The sequence below is a fragment of the Scomber scombrus genome, chromosome 5, assembly GCF_963691925.1.
Source record: "Scomber scombrus chromosome 5, fScoSco1.1, whole genome shotgun sequence".
Lineage (NCBI taxonomy): Eukaryota > Metazoa > Chordata > Actinopteri > Scombriformes > Scombridae > Scomber > Scomber scombrus.
The window spans coordinates 211,746-232,164 of record NC_084974.1 but is presented as its reverse complement, the minus strand read 5'-3'; the positions used below and the strand labels follow the sequence as shown (position 1 = coordinate 232,164).

The 20,419-nt window shown below is 40.8% G+C and overlaps 1 protein-coding gene across 4 annotated transcripts in view; it reads right to left on the bottom strand.

Moving 5' to 3' along the window:
- Window positions 1-6,009: 6,009 nt before the first annotated feature.
- Window positions 6,010-20,419, bottom strand: part of ngef (neuronal guanine nucleotide exchange factor) — a 58,590-nt gene continuing 44,180 nt past the window's right edge. For 3 of the 4 annotated variants that reach the window (XM_062418461.1, XM_062418462.1, XM_062418463.1), the window contains 3 exons: window positions 9,316-9,395; window positions 9,120-9,224; window positions 6,010-8,919 (listed from right to left, as the gene is read on the bottom strand). In XM_062418461.1, the coding sequence (XP_062274445.1) occupies window positions 8,660-8,919; window positions 9,120-9,224; window positions 9,316-9,395 (445 nt within the window). In that variant the 3' untranslated portion in view covers window positions 6,010-8,659. The remainder of the gene's footprint in view (window positions 8,920-9,119; window positions 9,225-9,315; window positions 9,396-20,419) is intronic. The other variant, XR_009925134.1, reaches the window with a different exon arrangement.

The window sequence follows — 20,419 nt, the reverse complement described above, 5'->3', positions numbered from 1 at the left end:
GGGGGGGCTCACTGTAATACTGGTATCTTATTCCTCATTTAATGGTATTTGTAAGCTCTTATAATACTCCAGAAAAGGGGTCCAAATCTCCCTAAAGTTTTGCAGGCAGCCTTTAAGGGTGTATCTGATCTTCTCACGTTTCAGAAAATGCATAGTATCTCTAATCCACCTTGGAATGAGGCATCTTGCAATCAGGGACGTGAATGCTATGACTACACAAGCTTTGCCTTTAAGGGAGTTTGGGGCAGGACCAGAGCATGTGTATATAATCTGCTGGTTGGCCTTTACAGCGAGGACATGAAGGGTTCACATTGGGGAACATTTTTGTCAGTCTTGCTTTGGTCAGATGTGCTCTCAAGACAACTTTGAGTTGTATCAGGCTATGTCGAGCACAAGGGGAAGAGGAATGTATTAGCTTAAGCACTGTTTCCCATTGATCATCTGTCATTTCCTCTCCAAGGTCATTTTCCCATAATTTCCTAACATCTTGCAGTGAGTGAGGAATGATATTACATATATTGTTATAAAGAGTGGAAATCAGACCCTTGTTATAAGGAGATAATGAGAGAATATGATCAATCATATTATCCGTTGGAAAGTCTGGAAAGGAAGTAATGCTTTTCTGGACAAAGTGCCTAAGCTGGAGATATCTAAAAAATATGACACTTTGGTAAACTAAATAGTTCGGAGAGTTGTGCGAATGATCCAAATTTACCCTCCACATATAAATTACAGATGGATTTAATGCCCTTTGAGCACCAAACCCCAAAGGTAGAATCAGAGAGAGAGGGTGGAAAGTTATAATTATTCTTGATGGGAGAGAGTACAGATGTTGTCTGCAATTTAAAATGTCTTCTAAATTGTGTCCAAATCCTGATTGAGTGATGGACCTCAGGGTTAGAGTAATTGGTTTTGGGGAGGGGGCATCGGGGCACATAATACAGAACTTAAGTTAAGTGGACTACAGGCTTTTTCCATTTGCACCCAGGCCTCACATCTACCATATTGGTCTCTTTCCATCCAATGTAGCATAGTTTTTATATTGCATGCCCAATAGTAATAAGTTAAATTAGGTAGGGCCAGGCCAGCAAGCTTTTTAGGCCCTTGAAGGGCACTTCTTTTAATTATATGTGGTTTACCATTCCAGATAAATGATGGAGGAGGAGAAGGAAACATTTCACTTTTTTCAAAATTGATTTTGTATCCTGAAAGTTTCCCAAATTGAATCAGGGTGCTGAGAATGGTAGGAACAGATTTTAATGGGTCTGAGACATGCAAAATAATGTCATCAGCATATAGGGACAATTTGTGCGTCATTAGATTGTCTGAGAGCTATGGCTAGAGACTCGATGGCAATAGCGAAAAGTATGGGGAAGGGGAGGCTGAGTATTTGCTATCAATTTCTGCAACGGAACGCGAGATGTCATTTAGTTTGGATTCTCTTGCTTTTTTTGCCCTAGAGGAGTATTCAATTATTTGACCACGAAGGTAGGCCTTGAGAGTCTCCCATAAAGTTGAGTGGGACATTTCTGGAGAGGCATTGGTTTCAAGAAAGAAGGAAATTTGAGATGAAATATTGTTCACAAAGTCCTCATCAGCCAAAAGGAGGGGGTTAAGTCTCCAGTTGTGAGGGGGTTTGAGGCAATTGGGTAACGTCACGTGGAATGAGACCGCACCATGATCTGATATAGTGATGCTATGATATGAGCAAGAGGTAACATTTCCCAATAATCTATTATCTAAAAAAAAGTAATCGATCCGGGTGTATGTATGATGGACATTGGAGAAGAAGGAGAATGCTTTCCTATTGTTAAATTTAAATCTCCAAATATCTGAAACACCAATACAAGCAATGAAGTCATTAATAATTTTGGCAGATTTCGTAAGGGATTTGGTTTTGTTGGATGATCTGTCTAATTTAGTGTTAAGTACGCAGTCATCCCCTATTATCAAATTGTAATCGTTGTCACTAGGTATGGTGGAAAATAACTTGTTGAAGAAATTACAATTATCATAATTTGGGGCGTAGACATTGACCAAAATGACAGGACTGGCAAATAATTGACCCGATACAATGATAAATCTCCCATTCGTATCAGCAATCACCTCCTTGAAAAGGAATATCCTTATGTATGAGGATTGCTGTCCCTCTGGCTTTAGCAATAAATTGTGAATGGTATACCTGCCCAACCCAACCCTTCTTAAGGTAATTGACATGGTCATTCTTAAGGTGGGTTTCCTGTAAGAAAGCTATATCTGAATTTAACTGTTGTAGATAAGACCCAATTCTCTGCCTTTTCATCCATGTATTCAAACCTTTTGCGTTTAAGGACAAAAAATGGATGGGCCGATTTTGATTGCGGTTAGGTGTAGTTGTCATATATTACAAGGTTATGGGGATGGGTAATGAAGACAGTGAGGCAGTGTGTGTGTGTGTGTGTGGGGGGGGGGGGGGGGGTAAAATAAAAAAAATAAATAAAAAAGGCATCTGAGTGGGGACAGGGGTTAAGAACAGTGCTCTTAACTAACAGCTTGAAGAACACCTCATTTGCACTAGAACTCTGTTTTCAGAACAAGTAAAAAAAGAAATACAGATTTCAGTATAAAACTCCATGCAAAAACACTGTGGAGCGAGCATTAGCAACTGGATTAGTGACAATAATAGACATAAACAGATGTATACATTTATGTATATGTATGCATGCATACAGAAAACAAAACGGTGGCAGTAACAGAAACATTATGCATGCAGGACATCAAACACTTTTTTATTTCTATATTTTTTTCGTTTGTCAATATGTTTCGTGCATGCATTTGTGTCCGTATCTGTGTCTTCATGTGCTCTTGTATTTCGGCATGCCCATAAGTGCGCTTATTTGCGTCTGTGTGTGACATAGAGCACGTCTATCATATAAACGGGGATAGCCACATGTACATTAACAGTGAAGGTTTTACAAAGGTCCATGACAAAGCTATGTCCCAAGTTTAATTTCACTCATAAAGTGTTTATCAGATTAGACTATGCAACCATAAATAAACAAGGAGAAAAGCGACTCTTAGTAAATACCACAGCTGAATTTTCCAATAGTTTAAGGACTGTCTGAAGGAGCCACTGCTTGCTGTATTAGTCCAGTCCTTTGAGGATGGAACTCTACCCAGCTCTGCAACTGAGGCTTGTATTTCTTTGATGCACAAAAAGTGTAGACCAGCCGATGAGTGCTCATGTTTTCGGCCAATTTTCTTATTAAATCTTGACAGAAAAATATTGGCTAAAACATTGGCCTCAAGGCGCTTTGCCTTGAGGCTGTGGCACCACAGCTGATATATGCAGACAAGACAGGGTTCATCCAGGGACGTAACTCATGCAATAATGTCAGAAGGCTATTAAATATAATACAATATGGAGCCAGGATTAATGAGAAGGCTTTAGTAGTGTCACTTGACGCTGAAAAAGCCTTCGACCGGATAGAATGGCCATATTTATTCCATATACTTGACAAGTTTGGGCTAGGTGATAATATCCTTAAATGGATAAAGGTACTCTATGCTGCGCCAAAAACAAATGGCAAACGATCTGCTGTCTTCCAACTTGGGCGAGGTACTGCTCAGGGCTGCCCATTATCACCCCTTCTCTTTGCCTTAGCAATAGAGCCGTTAGCAGAGGTCATTCGCGTAGACTCTTGCATAAAGGGCATACAAACACAGGTAAAACAACATAAAATATCCCTTTATGCTGACGATATATTATTGTACTTAAGTAGCCCTGTTCACTGTATACTGTCTGTATGCTCTTTTTTCAATAAAAAAAGAAAGTGGGAGGGCCTGGATGACATTGTATCCCCACTAACGCTGTTATATCTGAATCCAGACTTCCCTCCTGGTCTTGAGCGGGATCACTTTGGCGTGTGGCGTGACAAGGGCATTAGGACTCTGGGAGACATGGTGGTAAATGGGTTGGTGTCAAGCTTTGATCAGCTGAAAAGTAGATATGAAATTCGAGCCACACAATTTTTTAGGTACTTTCAGTTGCGCAGCTATACTGCATCTGCCCTTAAACGGTTTCGATATGGATGCATAGCTTCTCTTTTAGAAGACATATTTCTTGACAGTACTGACCCTACCAAAATAGTTACGCGAGTCTATGCTGCACTCTGTAAGACAATGAAAGAAAACACTACTAAGATTAAATCAGACTGGGAAAAGGACCTTGGTGCTGAAATCAAAAGTGAGGAGTTGGAAAATATGTGGCTTAATTTATCTGGGTGTCTCACCACTAATAAGGTGAAAGACCTACAATTTAGGATTAATCACAGACTACACATCACCCCACTGAAGCGGAACAAAATTAACCCAGAACTGTCAAAGTTCTACAATAAATGTAAGATCGAGGAAGGTTCATATGCCCACTGTCTATTAGATTGCATCCATATTCAAAAATGTTGGGATGATGTACTTAAAGAAATCAATGACATAATAGGACAGACACTGAACGTTTCTCCCCTTTTTTGTATTCTTGGTAGGGTATAGGCCATCCCCCAGATATTGCTTCTGATCATTTAAAACTTCTTAAGGTCCTGGTCTTCTGTGCTAGAAGATGTATTTTATTAAAGTAGGTGTCAGAGGAACTCCCTAGCGTTGCACAGTGGATAAGCAGTGTGATGGAGCTTAGGGCTGCATGGATTGGCTTGGGGAGAATAAATCTTTGGTGTGTAACTTTGTGTTTACATTCATGATTTGTATTATACGACAAAACATTGTACCTTCATGAGAAACTGTCATGGCCTGTAAATCTGTCAACGTTGAAAAAAAAAAAAAAAAAGAAGGTAAAAAAAACAAACAAAAAAAACAACATTGGTGTTGACGTAACTTCAAGAGCGGCGCCTTTGTGAAAATATAGTTGGCGCTTAATTATTGTCAAGAAATGTCTTATAATAACACATTATTACATTGATTATTAGTCATTTTTTCAAATTTCCAGTCAACTTTTAACATTGATTTAATGCAAGGCAGTATGGAATCACACCCTCTAAATTCTACTACGTCATGAATCTGTTACCTATAGGACACTGCCATCAGTCAGTTGCTGGCCTGGTTCAGGCCCCTGTCACAAAAAAAACATGCTTTGCCGTCGGTGGGCCGCCCTTCCAACCTACCACCAGGCTTAGCTAGTTTTCTGGGGTAAACCCTGCAGGAACTTCTTGCGCTTCCTATGGCACTAGAACAATGACATGGACAAACCCATAACAGAGTACCGGATGAGGGCATATGTTTTTTCATCCCAAAATCAAGAAGATGGCGATGGCAGGAGAAGACACTTTGTGGAACGACATTTCTATGTTGACGATGGTCTCATCTCTCAATTTGAAGTTGCGAAAGATTGCTTCTAACAGTATTAATATAATGAAAGCATTCTCAAAGGAGGACCTTGCAAAGGGCCTAAAAGATTGTCTGCTTAGCTGTGCTCTGGTCGAACAGTGAGGGCAAAACAGTCTCTTTAGATTAAATTAAAGAGTATGGTCTAGAATCTGCTCTATCTGAAAGTGCCTTGAGATAACTTTTGTTGCGATTTGGCACTACGTGGATAAAACGTAATAGAAACATTTTAATGGAATTGCTGGCTTGTGAAAAATGATGGTCCACTCAAGAAATAACATTCAGTCACCAATAATAAAGATCCATCTGTATTCTATTTCTCACTGAAATAATGGTCTTATAACTACTCACTAACTACTCATTCTGATAAGAGAAACTCTGACACGGAGATTGCACATGGACATAACACTTTTCACAATAAATCTTGTTATGGAAGAATTAAAAATATAAATCTGGAATGAAGAAATAAATGGAAAAAAAAAACCCCAACCTTCTCCTCAAAATAAAGTCAGACTACCCTCCCTTCAGCAAAAAGACAAAATTACATAACCCATGCCCTCTTTCTAAATCAGCAAGTCAGGCACGTCTCTGATTAATGCTTTTTTATGAACAAAAACGTACACATTAAAAAATGAAATAATTTTTAATAATTATCACTTTAAACATAACATTGTTGCATTATTGTACACATACAGTATGTTAAGACATAAAATGCTCACAATCATGCTGTCCCATAGTTGTTTATAATGCTGATAAACTATACAGTTATGACATATTGCAGCTATTTGGCATAATTTATCCTGTTTGTGTATATTTCTGTTATATTCTTTTTAATTCATTCATTCACTCATTTTCTATACTACTTATTCTCTTTAGAGGTTTGGGGGTGCTGGAGCCAATCCAAGCTGACATTGGCTGAAAGGCGGGTACACCCTAGACAGGTTGCTAGTCCATCAGAGGGCTAACATATATAGAGACAGACAACCACTCACACTCACAGGCATTTAGAGTGACCAATTAACCAACACTGCATGTTTTTGGTCTGTGGGAGGAATCTGAAGTACCCAGAGAGAGCCCACGCAGCGACAGGAAGAACATGCAAATTCCACACAGAAGGGCCACAGCCAGCAGATGGGTTTGAACCCAGAATCCTCTTGCTGTGAGTCGACACTGCTAACCACCGCAAGACTCATTATATTGACAACTTTAAAGTGATATTAAACACAAAATCTATCTTTTGAGTATGAAACAATGTAGGCTTAGGAGATGACTGTTGGTGTGTCATCTGCTCTTTGACAGAGAAGATAGACTGCAGTCAGCTTGGGTTCCTGGCAGTTAGAAAAAATATGTTCTTCTTGGCATAAGACAACAGGAGGACTGTTTGGAACAGTGTGACAGTTACACTATAACAACTGGGGGTCCAGCTTGTGGTATTTCCAAAGCAGAATAGGCCTTTGTTGGCCACTCAATCCAAATAACTGTCACGCAATTGAAGATCCTGTCATATACCATAAAAAAATAGGTGGGGGGGAAAGAATCAAGCAAGTTTTGTGAGGAAATTTTCTGAAAATGTCTCCTAACTAAAGGTAATTGTAGTCTACACCTAGTGTGTCTTTTCATTTACTTATGTATTTATGTAATTAAAGGATAAAGGTTCTGTATGTAGGAATTCCTTCTCAATAGCAAGACCCGTAACCGTTAATTGTATGCTTAAGAATGCTCATAGCCCAAGTATTGCAGGTGATAGAGCTAATATCTACAGGGTGCTTCTGGTCAGATAGCTTCATTGTTGTTGTGTTGTGTAGTAATGCCAGTTGTTTGTTGACATTATTGTAGTGGCTATGGCTCAGGAGGTAGAGCCCTCGTCCACCAATCAAAAGATCTGTGGTTCGATTCCTGGCTTTTCTAGTCCACATGTCTATGTGTCCTTGGGCAAGATACTTAACCCCAAATTGCTCCTAATGGCTAAGCCAATGATTTTTTGAATGTAAGTTCCCTCCTGATGAGCAGTTTGGCACCTCGCGTGGCACCCCTGTCTTCAGTGTATGACTGGGTGAATGTGACATGTAGTGTAAAAGTGTTTTGAGTGGTCAACAGACTAGAAAAGCGCTATATAAGTACAGTCCATTTACCATTATAGGGAGAGAGGCAAGGCGCGCAAAAACGTCACATCATTTGAAGTTTCACAAAAAATCTGTCCAGGGTAGTTCAAATAGAAAACGGTCCACAGGCTATTACAGGCAACCGAGAAAGTAGGTGAAAGTTGTATCTTTTAAGTTGCATTAGTACCCATTCACTCATTTGCCCAAAAACAAACAAAAACACAATAAAAAACCCTAATTCGTTTCACAAGTCTACATATAGAACCTTTAAGGGGCTTATTGTTTTTTGCTTATGGACTTAAAGAAGGTGTTTCTAATATGCAGCAGAGTACTGTAATTATAAAAGTATCTTATTTATAGATATCATAATTATAGTACTTTAAACTTTATTTGTAAATGCAAAAAAGAGCAATGTTTTGAGACCTGTCTCAAAAACTGATTTTGCAGTATTCAGGGTGTTCCTGTATTTAAACCACAGGTTTGGAACATACTGGTGGATCATGCTGCCTGCCCTGATCCATTTGTAGCTGCAATGAAAACTGTTGTAAATGTTGTAAGGCCAGGCTGACTACTGCCAGTGTTCTCTACAATGGAGGAACCTTTTGTAACCAGAAAAACTCTGACTGCAATCAATAATTCATACTGAACAAATACATTTTGGGTGGACTATCACTTTAGCTGACTCATTTATTTGAATATCCATATATACAGACGTTTTTAAATAATCATTAGTCATTGTCATACAATACTACTTTATGTATTTTTTTACTTAGACAATTAACTTTTTACATTTGGCTTTCAAAGGATGTGGGACATAATTCAGTGTTGGAACGTGTTTCACAATGAAATTAACATATTAAAAGTTTTAAAGTTGTCCATGCAGTTGAGGGATGTTTACAGTACCTTCACAATAAGTTACTTAAAATCAACTTTTTGGGTTCTTGCCATCCCAAAACATTTTGCTCCACAAAACATCTTCAGCATATGTTTATATGAGACATGCAGCAGTGCTTATACATGGTGTTTCATCATTTGTCTAACATCGCTGAGACCATAACTGTGGATCTTAAAAACCATCCACTATTAAGTAATCATAATCAAAATGTAATTGTGCAGGAATTAAGTCACATGCATCCTTCATCTTCGTGCATATGGCCCTAAATGATGATGTCGCTGTTACTGATTCACTGCTTTTGTTCACTGCTCTCCCCCATTTGCTCGATCCAAGGATTGGAGAAGTTGGAGACCTTTGGGGTACGCCTACCCACCCTTAAGCCAATCCTGGCTCCAGTTTGAGAGCCTCCTCCACTTTCCTGAGCCTGCTGGATCCTAAATGCTTCCCTAAGGTTCTGAGCTCGGACCTCCTTGCTCTGGATCTCCTCTACTACTCTACTAGGGAACCAGCCCCTCTCTCCATCGTGGAGCCTTTCACCCATCATCCAACCTGGAATGTAGAACACAGAGACCAGAAATTACATAAAGATGGAAAGAGAAAATAACAGAAAACCACAAACCAGACAAACAATTTCTTTAAATTACATTTTTAAAACAAAATTGTTACATTTTTGGTTTGTTTTTGGGGTTTTTTCGTTTACAAGAAAAAGCCCAAGGGAGATTTATAAGCACATTTGTGTGCCTACACACCATTGTCTGTTCTCTCCAGGAGATTCAGTACATCTGCCATCTCAACGGAGAGTTCATCTGGCTCCTGGGATGAGTATGACTGAATACACTGCACCTGCAGAGAGTCTGATAAATATAACAGACAGTTTGAGTCTCCACATCTGCATATTGATGACTCAACTGGTGTGGTGTGTGTTAATGTGATATTCCGTCTCACCTGGTTGCTGGGCACTAGTAGACATAAAGCGTGTGCGTCGGTTGGGAGTGAGAGCACACATCCATCGAAGCTTATCACTCCTGTTCAGAGGGTGCAATTGATTAGTAACAAATTAAAGGCAAAAATATTTATTTATTGTTGTTTGGTATGTCCATCACACTTTTAATGTGGCAAAATATAGACTCTTTAACCCCATGAAAAGGCCAGAACCAATAATGAGTTTTTTTAATACTTGATACAAGTATTACATGTGTATCAAAGCCTGATATATCTTATTCCTATTATTGTAAACTAATAAAAACACATTAATGAGCCACATTGTTGCACTGGCTGACATGTTCCTTCATTACCATGAACACACATTGTCGTTTATTTAGACACAATCCCACACTTCCTGCTGCTGCATTTCTTTTGTGATCAACATTTTTTATTTTCAAAAGACACACAAAACAAACAACAACAGTACAGCAGCACATTAACAATTAAAATAAGGGTAAACAAGATAGTCATGAAAGGAATTTTACAGAATGATGATGAACTGATGAAATATTAATCCTGTCAGTTATAAATTAAAAATTAAAAAATACATTCACCAACCAAATAAAAGCAGTAGTGGACTGGAAGGAAAAGGATATTATTACATATAAATGTATTCTGTCAGTTTCTTTAAACTATTAAAGCTGGAACGTCCCGAGGTCATACGTTGTGTGGGAGAGGTGTAGCTCTTCTTTTGAGGTAGTCTCTTATGGATACAGCTATGTCTGACCATGCCTGTACAGTAGTGGGTCTGGCTCCATTGAGCTGTGCCGTTGTACACTCAAGAGAGGCTATTCCACGCTGCTATAGAGTTGGTTATAATGCTCCCATAGCGCAAGTTAATGTTTCTACGCCCCCTTCCTGTATACAGTAGGTCTTCCAGTCGATGGGGTTTCACCCGTGCTGCCTCTAAGGCCCGCCAGGGGACCTCAGACCCAGACATGTAATGGCCTAATCTGAAAAGCATTATAATAAAAATGTAGGTTAGGAACAGCCAACCCTCCGGTGAGTTTGCTTCTCTGTAAGGTTGTAAGTTTGATTCGTGCACGCTTTCCTCCCCAAATAAAGTGCGATAAGAGAGTGCATTTCCATGATAAATTTGGGTGGTGGTGCTAAGGGGATCATAAAGAATAAGAAATTGATGCAAGGCAGGACATTCATTTTGACAGTTGTGACTCTGCCTTGCAGAGAAACGTAAAGAGAACTCCGTCTTTTTAGATCATCTGTAATTTTCTTTTCAAACAGAGAAAATTTTCCTGAACTGTTTTGCTAAGAGTAGGGTAGATTTTAATGCCAAGATATGGAGAGGATGTACAAATAGGGATGTTAACAGTCAAATTGGTATTTTTCGCAGCCGCGTTTAATGGAAGACGGGCAGACTTAGTCCAGTTGATTATAAAGCCTGCTATTTCTCTAAATAGGTTTTAGGATTTGTGGTAGTGATGTCTGAATATTGGATATGAACAGGAGGCAGTCATCCACGTATAGCGAAATGTAGTGTCTTGATTGGTCTATAGTTATGGGAGATATAGTGTTGCTCTCTCTGATGGACTGTGCCAGCGGCTCTAGGGACAGGGCAAATAGCAGAGGAGAAAGCGGACAGCCCTGCCTGGTGCCACGATATAAGGATAAGGCCCTGGATTGACAAGTACCTGTGAGAACTGATGCTGTCGCGTGATTGTATAGTGTTTGTATCATAGATATGAAGCTCTGTCCAAATCCAAACCTTTGCATGACTAACCACAAAGAATTCCATTCTTGCCTGTCAAAGGCTTTATGGGCGTCAAGTGACAAGACAGAGCAATCACCTGGCATAGTGTCTGCGGCTTCAATAACATGAACAAACCTCCTAACATTATCAGCAGCTACTATCCCTTTCAGAAAACCTGTCTGGTCGAAATGAATCAATTTCTCAATTACCGTCTCCATGCGACTGACCAGAACCTTTGCATACAGCTTTACATCTGCACAAATGAGCGAGATTGGTCGATAACTTGAACACTCCAGTGGATCTTTACCTTTTTTGAGTAAAACTGTGATAAGTGCATTTTTTTGGTCCCGGTGAAATGATCCCTGTTCAATGGCAAAATTTATAGAACCAAGTATTAGAGGTCCAACCTGGTCCCAGAAAGCTAGATACAGCTCCAGAGGTAGACCGTCTGTGCCAGGGCTCTTGTCCTTCTAGAGAGCTTTGACTGCTGTCTCAAGCTCTACTAATCAAATGGGGTCCTCTAATTTTAAGTTGTCTGAATGGTTTAGACTGGGCAGCACCAATTTTTGAAGAAATGAGGTGCACTCCTCTATGTCTGCACGACATTCTGATGTGTAAAGGCTGCTGTAAAAGTTCCTGAAGACATCATTAATTGCGCTGGGGTCTGTAACAACCTCCCCGTTCGTTGTTCGAATGGCATTTATCACTGCTTTCAATTCGCTTTCTTTTAACCAAAGTGCTAATAATCTACTTGGTCGGTCACCATCATAATAATATCTGTTTTGTTCTGTGCAGAATATATTCAGCCTTGATTATGGATATACTTTTATATTCTCCCCTTAGCGCTTCAAGAGCATTGGCGTTAGCTTCTGTGAATGCTTCTCTTTGTGCCTTCTCTACCTCAATTTCGGAAAGTCGTTTATCGCGTTCAAGTTTTAGCTTGGAGGCAAAGGCAATGCATGTGCCTCTTATGAAGCACTTAGCTGTTTCCCATAATGTCTGGGGGTTGGCACATGACTTGCTGTTATTTTCTATGAATTCACCAAGTTGTGCTTTCATTTGTGCTAGAAAATCTGCATTGCTAAGTAAAGAATCATTAAACCTCCACCTGTGTGCTTTAGGATGATCTATAAATGGTGTTATAGTACACAACACAGGAGCGTGATCAGAGATCAAGATTGGGAGCATATTTATATGGGGCATGTTATTTATAAGAGAAGGGCTGGAAAAAACATAGTCGATCCTGGAAGAGGTGCCGTGGCGACCAGAGTAAAAAGAGTAGGCTTTAACATTTTTCATTGCGAATGCGCCAGGGATCCACTAGCAGACCTGCCAACTTTGTCAAAATATTTTGAGTACCACTTGTGTTGTGCAGCTTTTTTTCGCAGACTTCTGCAACTCCATTGCTTTGCACGCAGTAATTTCCCCATTCACTGGCTGGAAATTGGTTATAAAAAAACAATGAAACCTATATTTTTATTACAATACCTTTAATAAAGAAAATATAGACATTTTGCACTCTGTAATTACATTCTTTAACTATTTCTTAACATAAATATCCAAACCCATCAACAGAAAACCAAAAAATGCTATGTCCTTCTAAGCCAAGTATATACTGTATCATGACAGCCTTTCAATGGAACAAAGAAACACTTTCAAAACATGAAAATGCTGTTAACAAACCAAGTTAACTATATTATTTTAATGTTTTTTTATTTTGTTGACCTGACCCTGATGCCCTTTTAACTACAGTTTTTGCATCAGTCATCACTCCTTCCTGCAGTGGAACTTGCTCTGGACTGTTTTGCCTCATAGGTTGCTGACTTTGCCTTCACATCACTGAAACCTTTTTTGTCACCAAAGCACTGATCATGTCAGTGCTCAGGCTAGCACTGTATTTTGTCTTGTTTTTGGTGACAAGGCTGAAAATCCTCTCGCAATCAGCATTGCTGTGGAAGATAACCAGTATCCCTAGCATGACTGCTTAAAGGTTGGAGACGATGTCCTGTCCTCCTCTCTTCAAATGACCAATATCAACCCAGGCTTCATCGGCGCGCTTGCTGAGGATGCTGTCCTCAAAGCTGCTGGTTTGATACATTCGAAACTCGTCTTCCATTTGATCCACAGTGACCTCTTCAGGTAGAATAAAAGGAAAGTGGCTGATAAACATCCGGAAAGAAGAGAATTTCACTGACTGCCTCTTGGTAATATCTGCCACAACAGCATGCATCAGCAGCTCCTCCCCAAATGGAAATTTGGAAACCATGTAGTCAGCTGCAGATGAAAAGAACTTCCTTACATCTCTGAAGAATGGCTTACGCTCTAGTTTACCCTGACTTTGGATAAGGGTCTGAGTGTCATGGCCAACTGAGAGTTCCTCGTGAAGTAGCTGGTTTTCCCTTGCACTGTACAGTGTTGGCTTGATACCTCTACCAATTTCATCCATCATGGTGATCACATGCTCAGGCTTACAGAATGAAAGCAATACCTTTTGCAGTTGCAGCTCCAAAGTGGGAAGCAGTATATGTATTAGGGATGTCCCGATCCAGCTTTTTGCACTTCCGATCCGATACCGATATTGTAGCTTTTAGCATAGGCCGATACCGATACCGGCCGATCCAAGCATGTATTAAAGATTAAAGATATTTACTTATTTTGTTGTTATACTCATGTTGAAAAGGGTTTTACTCTTAAGAACAACTAGCCAACTTAATTAGGTTAGTTTGAATAATCCACAATGGTTGGTAATAAGAAGCTGACCTGTTTATTCTTAACAGGGTTAAATAAACACAAAATAGACAAAATAATAAATAGTCAATTAACCACACAAACTGAATTGGCATCAGTGCTCTGCTCTTGAACAACAAGAGTGTAAACCAAGGCTTAAAAAGCCATCAGTGCAAACAATATTGTGAACTGTATGAAAAAAGCAAAACACACAAAAAAGCTGAGTAGAAAATAAATAGTGGGATGCTGGACAGGTCGCTAGGTGTGCTGAAAAACGCGGACCGGATTTGGGGGGGAAAGCTGAAAAAAACTGGAATGGATTACCTACAGCGGTTCGCTGGAAAACACGGACCGGAGTTTTGAAAACAAACTGGATCGGGAGTCCGGATCGGGATTTTCCCGTGCAGGCCGATCCGATAATTGATATGCATTTTTTTGCTAATATCGGCGGCCGATCCGATCCAAATATCAGATCGGGACATCCCTAATATGTATGCATGGCTCCTCTTTTTGGAGTATTTGGTTGCTAATGTCAAAAATAGGTATTGTTCTTTTCCAAAAGAATGAATACACCTTTGACATTGGGTTGGTGAGGAACTGATATACTTTTTCAGGTTTTGTCAGATCTGTTCTCTCGTCTTTCTTGGTTCTTTCTGGTTTTTGTATTTTTTCATTTTCAGCTCTCTTTCCAATTTCATTTTGTTTGAAGATTAATTTGGTTAAATTTAAATTCTGCAGCAAGGTGTGCAGGAGCTTTTGATGCACTGGTAAGTGTAGCTTCAGGCTTCTGTGAAGGACCAGATGGAGGTGTGGGCAGCTTTGGTAGGACAGAGGAGAAGACCTTGGGCTGCATTGTAGGCATGCTGGTGGCAGGTTTAGCTACAGGCTTCTGTGTAGGACCAGATGGAGGTGTGGGCAGCTTTGGTAGGACAGAGGAGAAGACCTTGGGCTGCATTCTAAGCATGCTGGTGGAGGAGTGTTGCTTTAGGCTTATGAGTAAGACCAGATTGAGCCTTGAGCAACTTAGAGGAAGATGAGGGTCCTGTCTTCTTTTTCTTTCCTGCCTCCATCTCATTCTCAAAGAAAAGAGTGAGATTGTCCCACTGTTGCAGTAGGCGGTTCACACACTGCCCCAGAGACAGCAATCTTGTGGAGGACATTTTGAGAATGTTCCCCACATCTGTATCACACATGATCTGTATGTCATGCAGACTTGACTTCCTCTTGCTGCTTTTGTCCAGATAATAATAAATTGTAACAAGGAAGACTTCAATGTTCACACTGAGCTGCCTGGATGTCCTCTCTGCAGCGAGGTGTATCAGGTGGCAGGCACATACAACTAGGTAGATGTGTGGACTCTGAGCCTTCAAAAAAGCTGCTACACCTTTCCCCAAGCCTTTGATGACTGCAGCATTGTCAGCTGCAAAGCTGACACAGTTTGACCATGGTATGCCTCTCTTCTTTAGTTCACTGTCAAGTAATTCAAATATTGCTCTCCCGGTAGACTCCCTTGATTCACAAATCTTGAGCAACATCACAGTGACCCTCCCTAGATCAAAACTCACCACAATGGGGTACATTTTTATGTCCTCCATATCTGTGCTCCCATCTGTAGCAAGGATGTATGGGGACCGCTTCATTATTTCTGTGATGTAGTCAGCATCACTCGTAGCCAATGTTTTTACAATGGCGGCTGTCTTTGTTCTGGCGCAGCCATATTGTTTGGCTATCTCACTGTCTGCAAACATATTCCTGAATAGTGATCCGGTATGGTCTATAGCAGATAATGGCAAGTTATGTTCTACAATGAATGTGGTGAACATAATTTCTGCCCGAATTTGTCTCAAATCACTCGCTTGATGGAAAAATTTTAGGGACAGCATCTGTACTGGCCACAATCTTTAAATTTGTTTTGCCCTCCACATGGCGTCGACAGTCAGTCTTGTTACTGACTTGGATAAAAAGAAGCAAGCCTTGGCGGTTGGCTTGTCGCTAACAGGAAGAGCGAGGGACAGCGCGCTGGAAATAGCCGCAGGAGATTTGAACAAAGATGATGGAATGACTACACTTTTGATGAAACTGGACTCAGTGTTTTTAAAAGAGGAAAAGGATCGCCAATACGAGGTGTACACAGAGTTTGACCGGATAACGAAAGACAATGGCGTTTCGATGGTGGATTACATTGTCAAGTTTGAACGGAGGTACAACAGAATTTGCCAGTTCAAAATGGAGCTACCGGATGCAGTATTAGCATTCAAGCTGCTAAACACTGCGGGACTTCATATTAAAGACAAACAGTTGGTACTTACCACTTGTCCAAGCCTCACGTTTGACAACATGAAGGCCGCCTTGAAGAGGATATTTGGCGATACTACGCCACAGGGCGGCGCTGGTGCACAGCAGGTGAGCGGAGATGCAACTGACGCTGCCTACTACACGAAGTTTACCGGCAGGAGAGAAAGTAGGTCAAATCTGCAACATCAAGCAGCTGTTCAAGGTACCAACCCGCTTGACAGATATGGTAGGAGAACGAGATGTGTAGTCTGCCAAAGCTTATATCACTGGGCGAAGGACTGCCCCCACAAAAATAAACATGCTAAACTAACAGAAGATGATAGACAAACAGAGGTTGAAGAATGCAACATTACTTTATTGTCTAAAGACACATTGTCTGACGCAGAGATTTTCATGGTGGAGTCTCTGGGGTCTGCTGTGATTGATACAGCTTGCACCAGAACAGTGTGTGGCGAAAAGTGGCTTGATCATTATGTCAGTCAACTAACACAGGAGGAGTTACTGAAAATGAAGGACATGAAAAGTACAAGACCATTCAAGTTTGGCGATGGGAGAATTGTCCACTCCACAAAGGAAGTAAATATCCCAGCTGTGATAGCACAAACTAAATGTCAAATTGAGACAGAAGTTGTCCCAGCCGATATCCCTTTGCTTTTAAGCAAAACTTCACTGAAAAGAGCAGGGGCAGTTTTGGACATTGAGAATGACAAAGCCATAATGTTCAAGCAACCTGTAAAACTTGAACTAACATCATCAGGACATTATTGTGTGAACTTGAGGGATAAGAATACCCCAGATGGAAGTGACATCCAAAATGAAAAAGAGATCCTCATTGTGACAGAAAACATGAGAAAACAAGAAAAACAAAAAGTGCTATTGAAACTGCACAAGCAGTTTGGACCTGCCTCAGTTGACAGACTGCAAAAACTACTGACCTGATAAGGTCAGTAATACTGATGAGGAGTGCATCACAATCCTGAAGGATATTGTAAAGAACTGTGAGACATGCATCAGGTACATTAAACCAAAGCAAAAGCCAGCAGTAGGTTTACCCATGGCCTCAACCTACAATGAAACTGTAGCTATGGACTTACATGAGCTAGAGCCAGGGGTGTGGTATCTGCATGCCATTGACCACTTCACAAGATTCAGTGCAGGGAGCATTATTACCACCAAGAAACCCAAAGAAATAGTGAAGCATTTTATTCACTGCTGGATAAGTGTTCATGGTCCTCCACGCAGACTGTTCACTGACAATGGGGGTGAATTTAATAATGAAGAAATGAGGGACTTGGCTGAAAACTTTAACATTGAAGTGAAAACGACTGCAGCTTATAGTCCATGGAGCAATGGTCTCTTAGAAAGGCATAATTAACTTGCGTGTGCCTCAGAGTCTCTAAAAATGATCATGGCTGTTATATGTCAAAAGAAATGGCAGCTGAACTCCATGGACATTAAAGCAGCCTTTTTGCAAGGTAAAGAGTTAACCCGAAATGTCTACATTCGGCCTCCCCAAGAAGCTCAGAGCAAAGGAGCTGTGTGGAAGTTGAAGAAGTGTGTTTATGGCCTGGCAGATGCTTCTCTGTACTGGTACAATAGGGTGAAGGACATTATGCAGCTGTCAGGAGGTACTGTGTCAAAAGTGGACCCTGCAGTGTTCTACTTGTTGGATGACTCTTGCAATGTGATGGAAGTTCTTGCTTGTCATGTGGACGGCTTTATCTGGAGGGGTTCAGAAAAGTTCTCCATGACAGTCATCCCTCACTTGAAAGCTGCTTTTCAAATTGGGCGGGAAGAACACAACAGCTTCAACAACATTGGAATGGAGGTTCTCTCTGTGGAGGATGAAATACAGGTGCAACAATGGATGTACATAAAAAATCTTCAGCCCATTCCTGTGGATCCCACCAGAGCCACACAGCGAGAGGCCCCCTTAACAGACACTGAATATGATATGCTTAAGTCAAAGATTGGCCAGATATTGTGGGTGGGCGAAGCGAAGCAGACCTGACATAATGTGTGATATATCCATCCTAGCGTCCAGTACAAACACGCCACTGTTCAGACTTTGCATTGTGCAAATAAACTGATCAGAAAACTGTCAGAGGAGTTGACTTTGAGGTTTCAGTACTTGGGAAAAGACAGCTCCCTAAAGCTGGTGGTGTTCAGTGATTCATTCATGGGAAATCTTCCTGATGGAGGCACTCAAGGGGGGCATCTAATCATGCTTATGGGAGAGGTTGGAAGATTCTCGCCTATATGCTGGCAATCAAAGAGGATCAGGAGAGTTGTCCTAAGCACTTTAGCTGGAGAAACTTTGGCACTTGGAGATGGCATCGACAGTGCAGTCTTCTTAGCTACACTCTAATCAGAGCTCACCACAGGTGACTGTACACCCAACAATTTGCCTATTGTGTGTGTAACAGACAACCATTCTCTTTTTGATGCTATCAAATCCACCAAATCAGTCACAGACAAAAGACTCAGACTCGAGATCAGTAGTATCAAGGAACTCGTCAGCTCTGGGACTATTCAGCGGATCATATGGTCAACTACTAAGGAGCAGCTCGCTGACTGCTTGACCAAGAAGGGGACGTCTGCACTCGTTTTGCTTTGGCTCTCCGCGAAGGTGTTTGGCAGCTTAAACGCTAAATGGACTAAACAACAAAGACTTTTTCTCTACTGTTCTACTCTGTTATTAAAGTTGAAACTTTAAACCTGGTTATATGTTAAGGCCATTTAAAAAGGAATATTTTCTTTGCACTGTATTTCTTTAAAGAGAAAAGGGGAGTTTGTTATGTGGTACTTTCCCCACTGCGCATGTGCGAATGTTTTGTATGTTCTGAGTGAGGAAGGGCTGAGTCAGTCTTTGTTGTAGTCGTGCAGGAGTTTGAGTAAAGTCATGAAAATGTACAGTTGTTATCGGAGTTATTGAGCTAACAGTTAAGTGACAGACATTTTTTACAATTTGACCTAACTCCAAAATATCATGTGCACTGCACTGGACATTTTAACATTGAACAGTAAAACTAAAAAGTTGCACTTGCTTTCATTATATGATATGTGTGCTTATACAAGCTGATAGCCACACGTTAACTGCATTGAATTATTTCAATACTTATGTCCGCATCATAATTGCACACTGTGCAAAATGCATGATGAGGAACTTTAGAGGGTCGGAAGCATGGCCACTGTTCTTGATATTTACCTAAAAACTTCTGGGGGACATGGACCCTCTTCTTTTTGGCAGGTCTGCTGCCCTGTCCCTCCCTGTCTTTGTCTTCCTCATCTGCCATGATTGTGTTTGCAAAAGTTGCTGCAAAAGATTTGTTGGCTACATGTTTAAACTGTATAAATAATCTCATTCTTCCTTATATACAGGCCTACTCTATCTGAAATGGATATATATAAACGCTAAAATATACACACACACAGATGCACCGCTGCCTCTTCTTTCTCTTTTTTCTTTGACGATGCATTGGGGTCATTAGGGGAACATGATCGATAGATTTGCTAAGAAAAAAACCTTGCAAATCTTTTTTTCACTTAGACTTCGGCTCAAATGTTTCCACAGTGAAAGTAACGTTACGCGTAACGGTTCATTTACCAAAAGATGGCAGGTCCGCTGACACACACACACACACACACAAACACACTTGACCTTTTTAAGCGCCAACTGCAGCGAGTGGGGAACGGAGGACGGAGAGGGAGGCAGAAGACAGGAGGCAGGGAGGAGGGGGGAGGGGATGTTACGCTATAGTTTGGCAGACTCGTTATTCTCCGCTTTTCTACAATGTTTGGCTGAAACTGCTTCACCACGCTGCGGCATCGTGTTGTCAGACATGAGCACATTTGCCACAGAATTCGCATGTCTGCAGCTTTTTGCGTAGTTTAGAGAGTTGGTCGTACCTGCTACGCAAAATTCGTACAGGTTGGCAGGTATGCACTAGGTTGAGATCAGCCAGAAAGGACCTTAGGGCCAGGGAAGAGGGATGAACTGTATCCGGTGTACCCGAAGATCTGTCAAGTTCTGGGGAGACTGTAGCATTAAAGTCACCAGCAACAATGCAATAGGGATCCTGGTAATGTAATAGAGTTGATGTAGGGCAAAAAGTCACCATTAAAAACATTTGGTGGATAAATGCATGCTAGTAGTAGCTTTGCATAGTTAACAGAGAGTAGTGCATAAACAAATCTACTAGGGATGCTCCGATCGATCGGCCGCAGATCGTTATCGGCCGATATTGATCCTAAACAGGTTGATCGGTGTGCTCTCAAAGTGCAGATCAGAAAAGCTGATCGCAAATATATATTTATTTTTTACCGGAGACATTC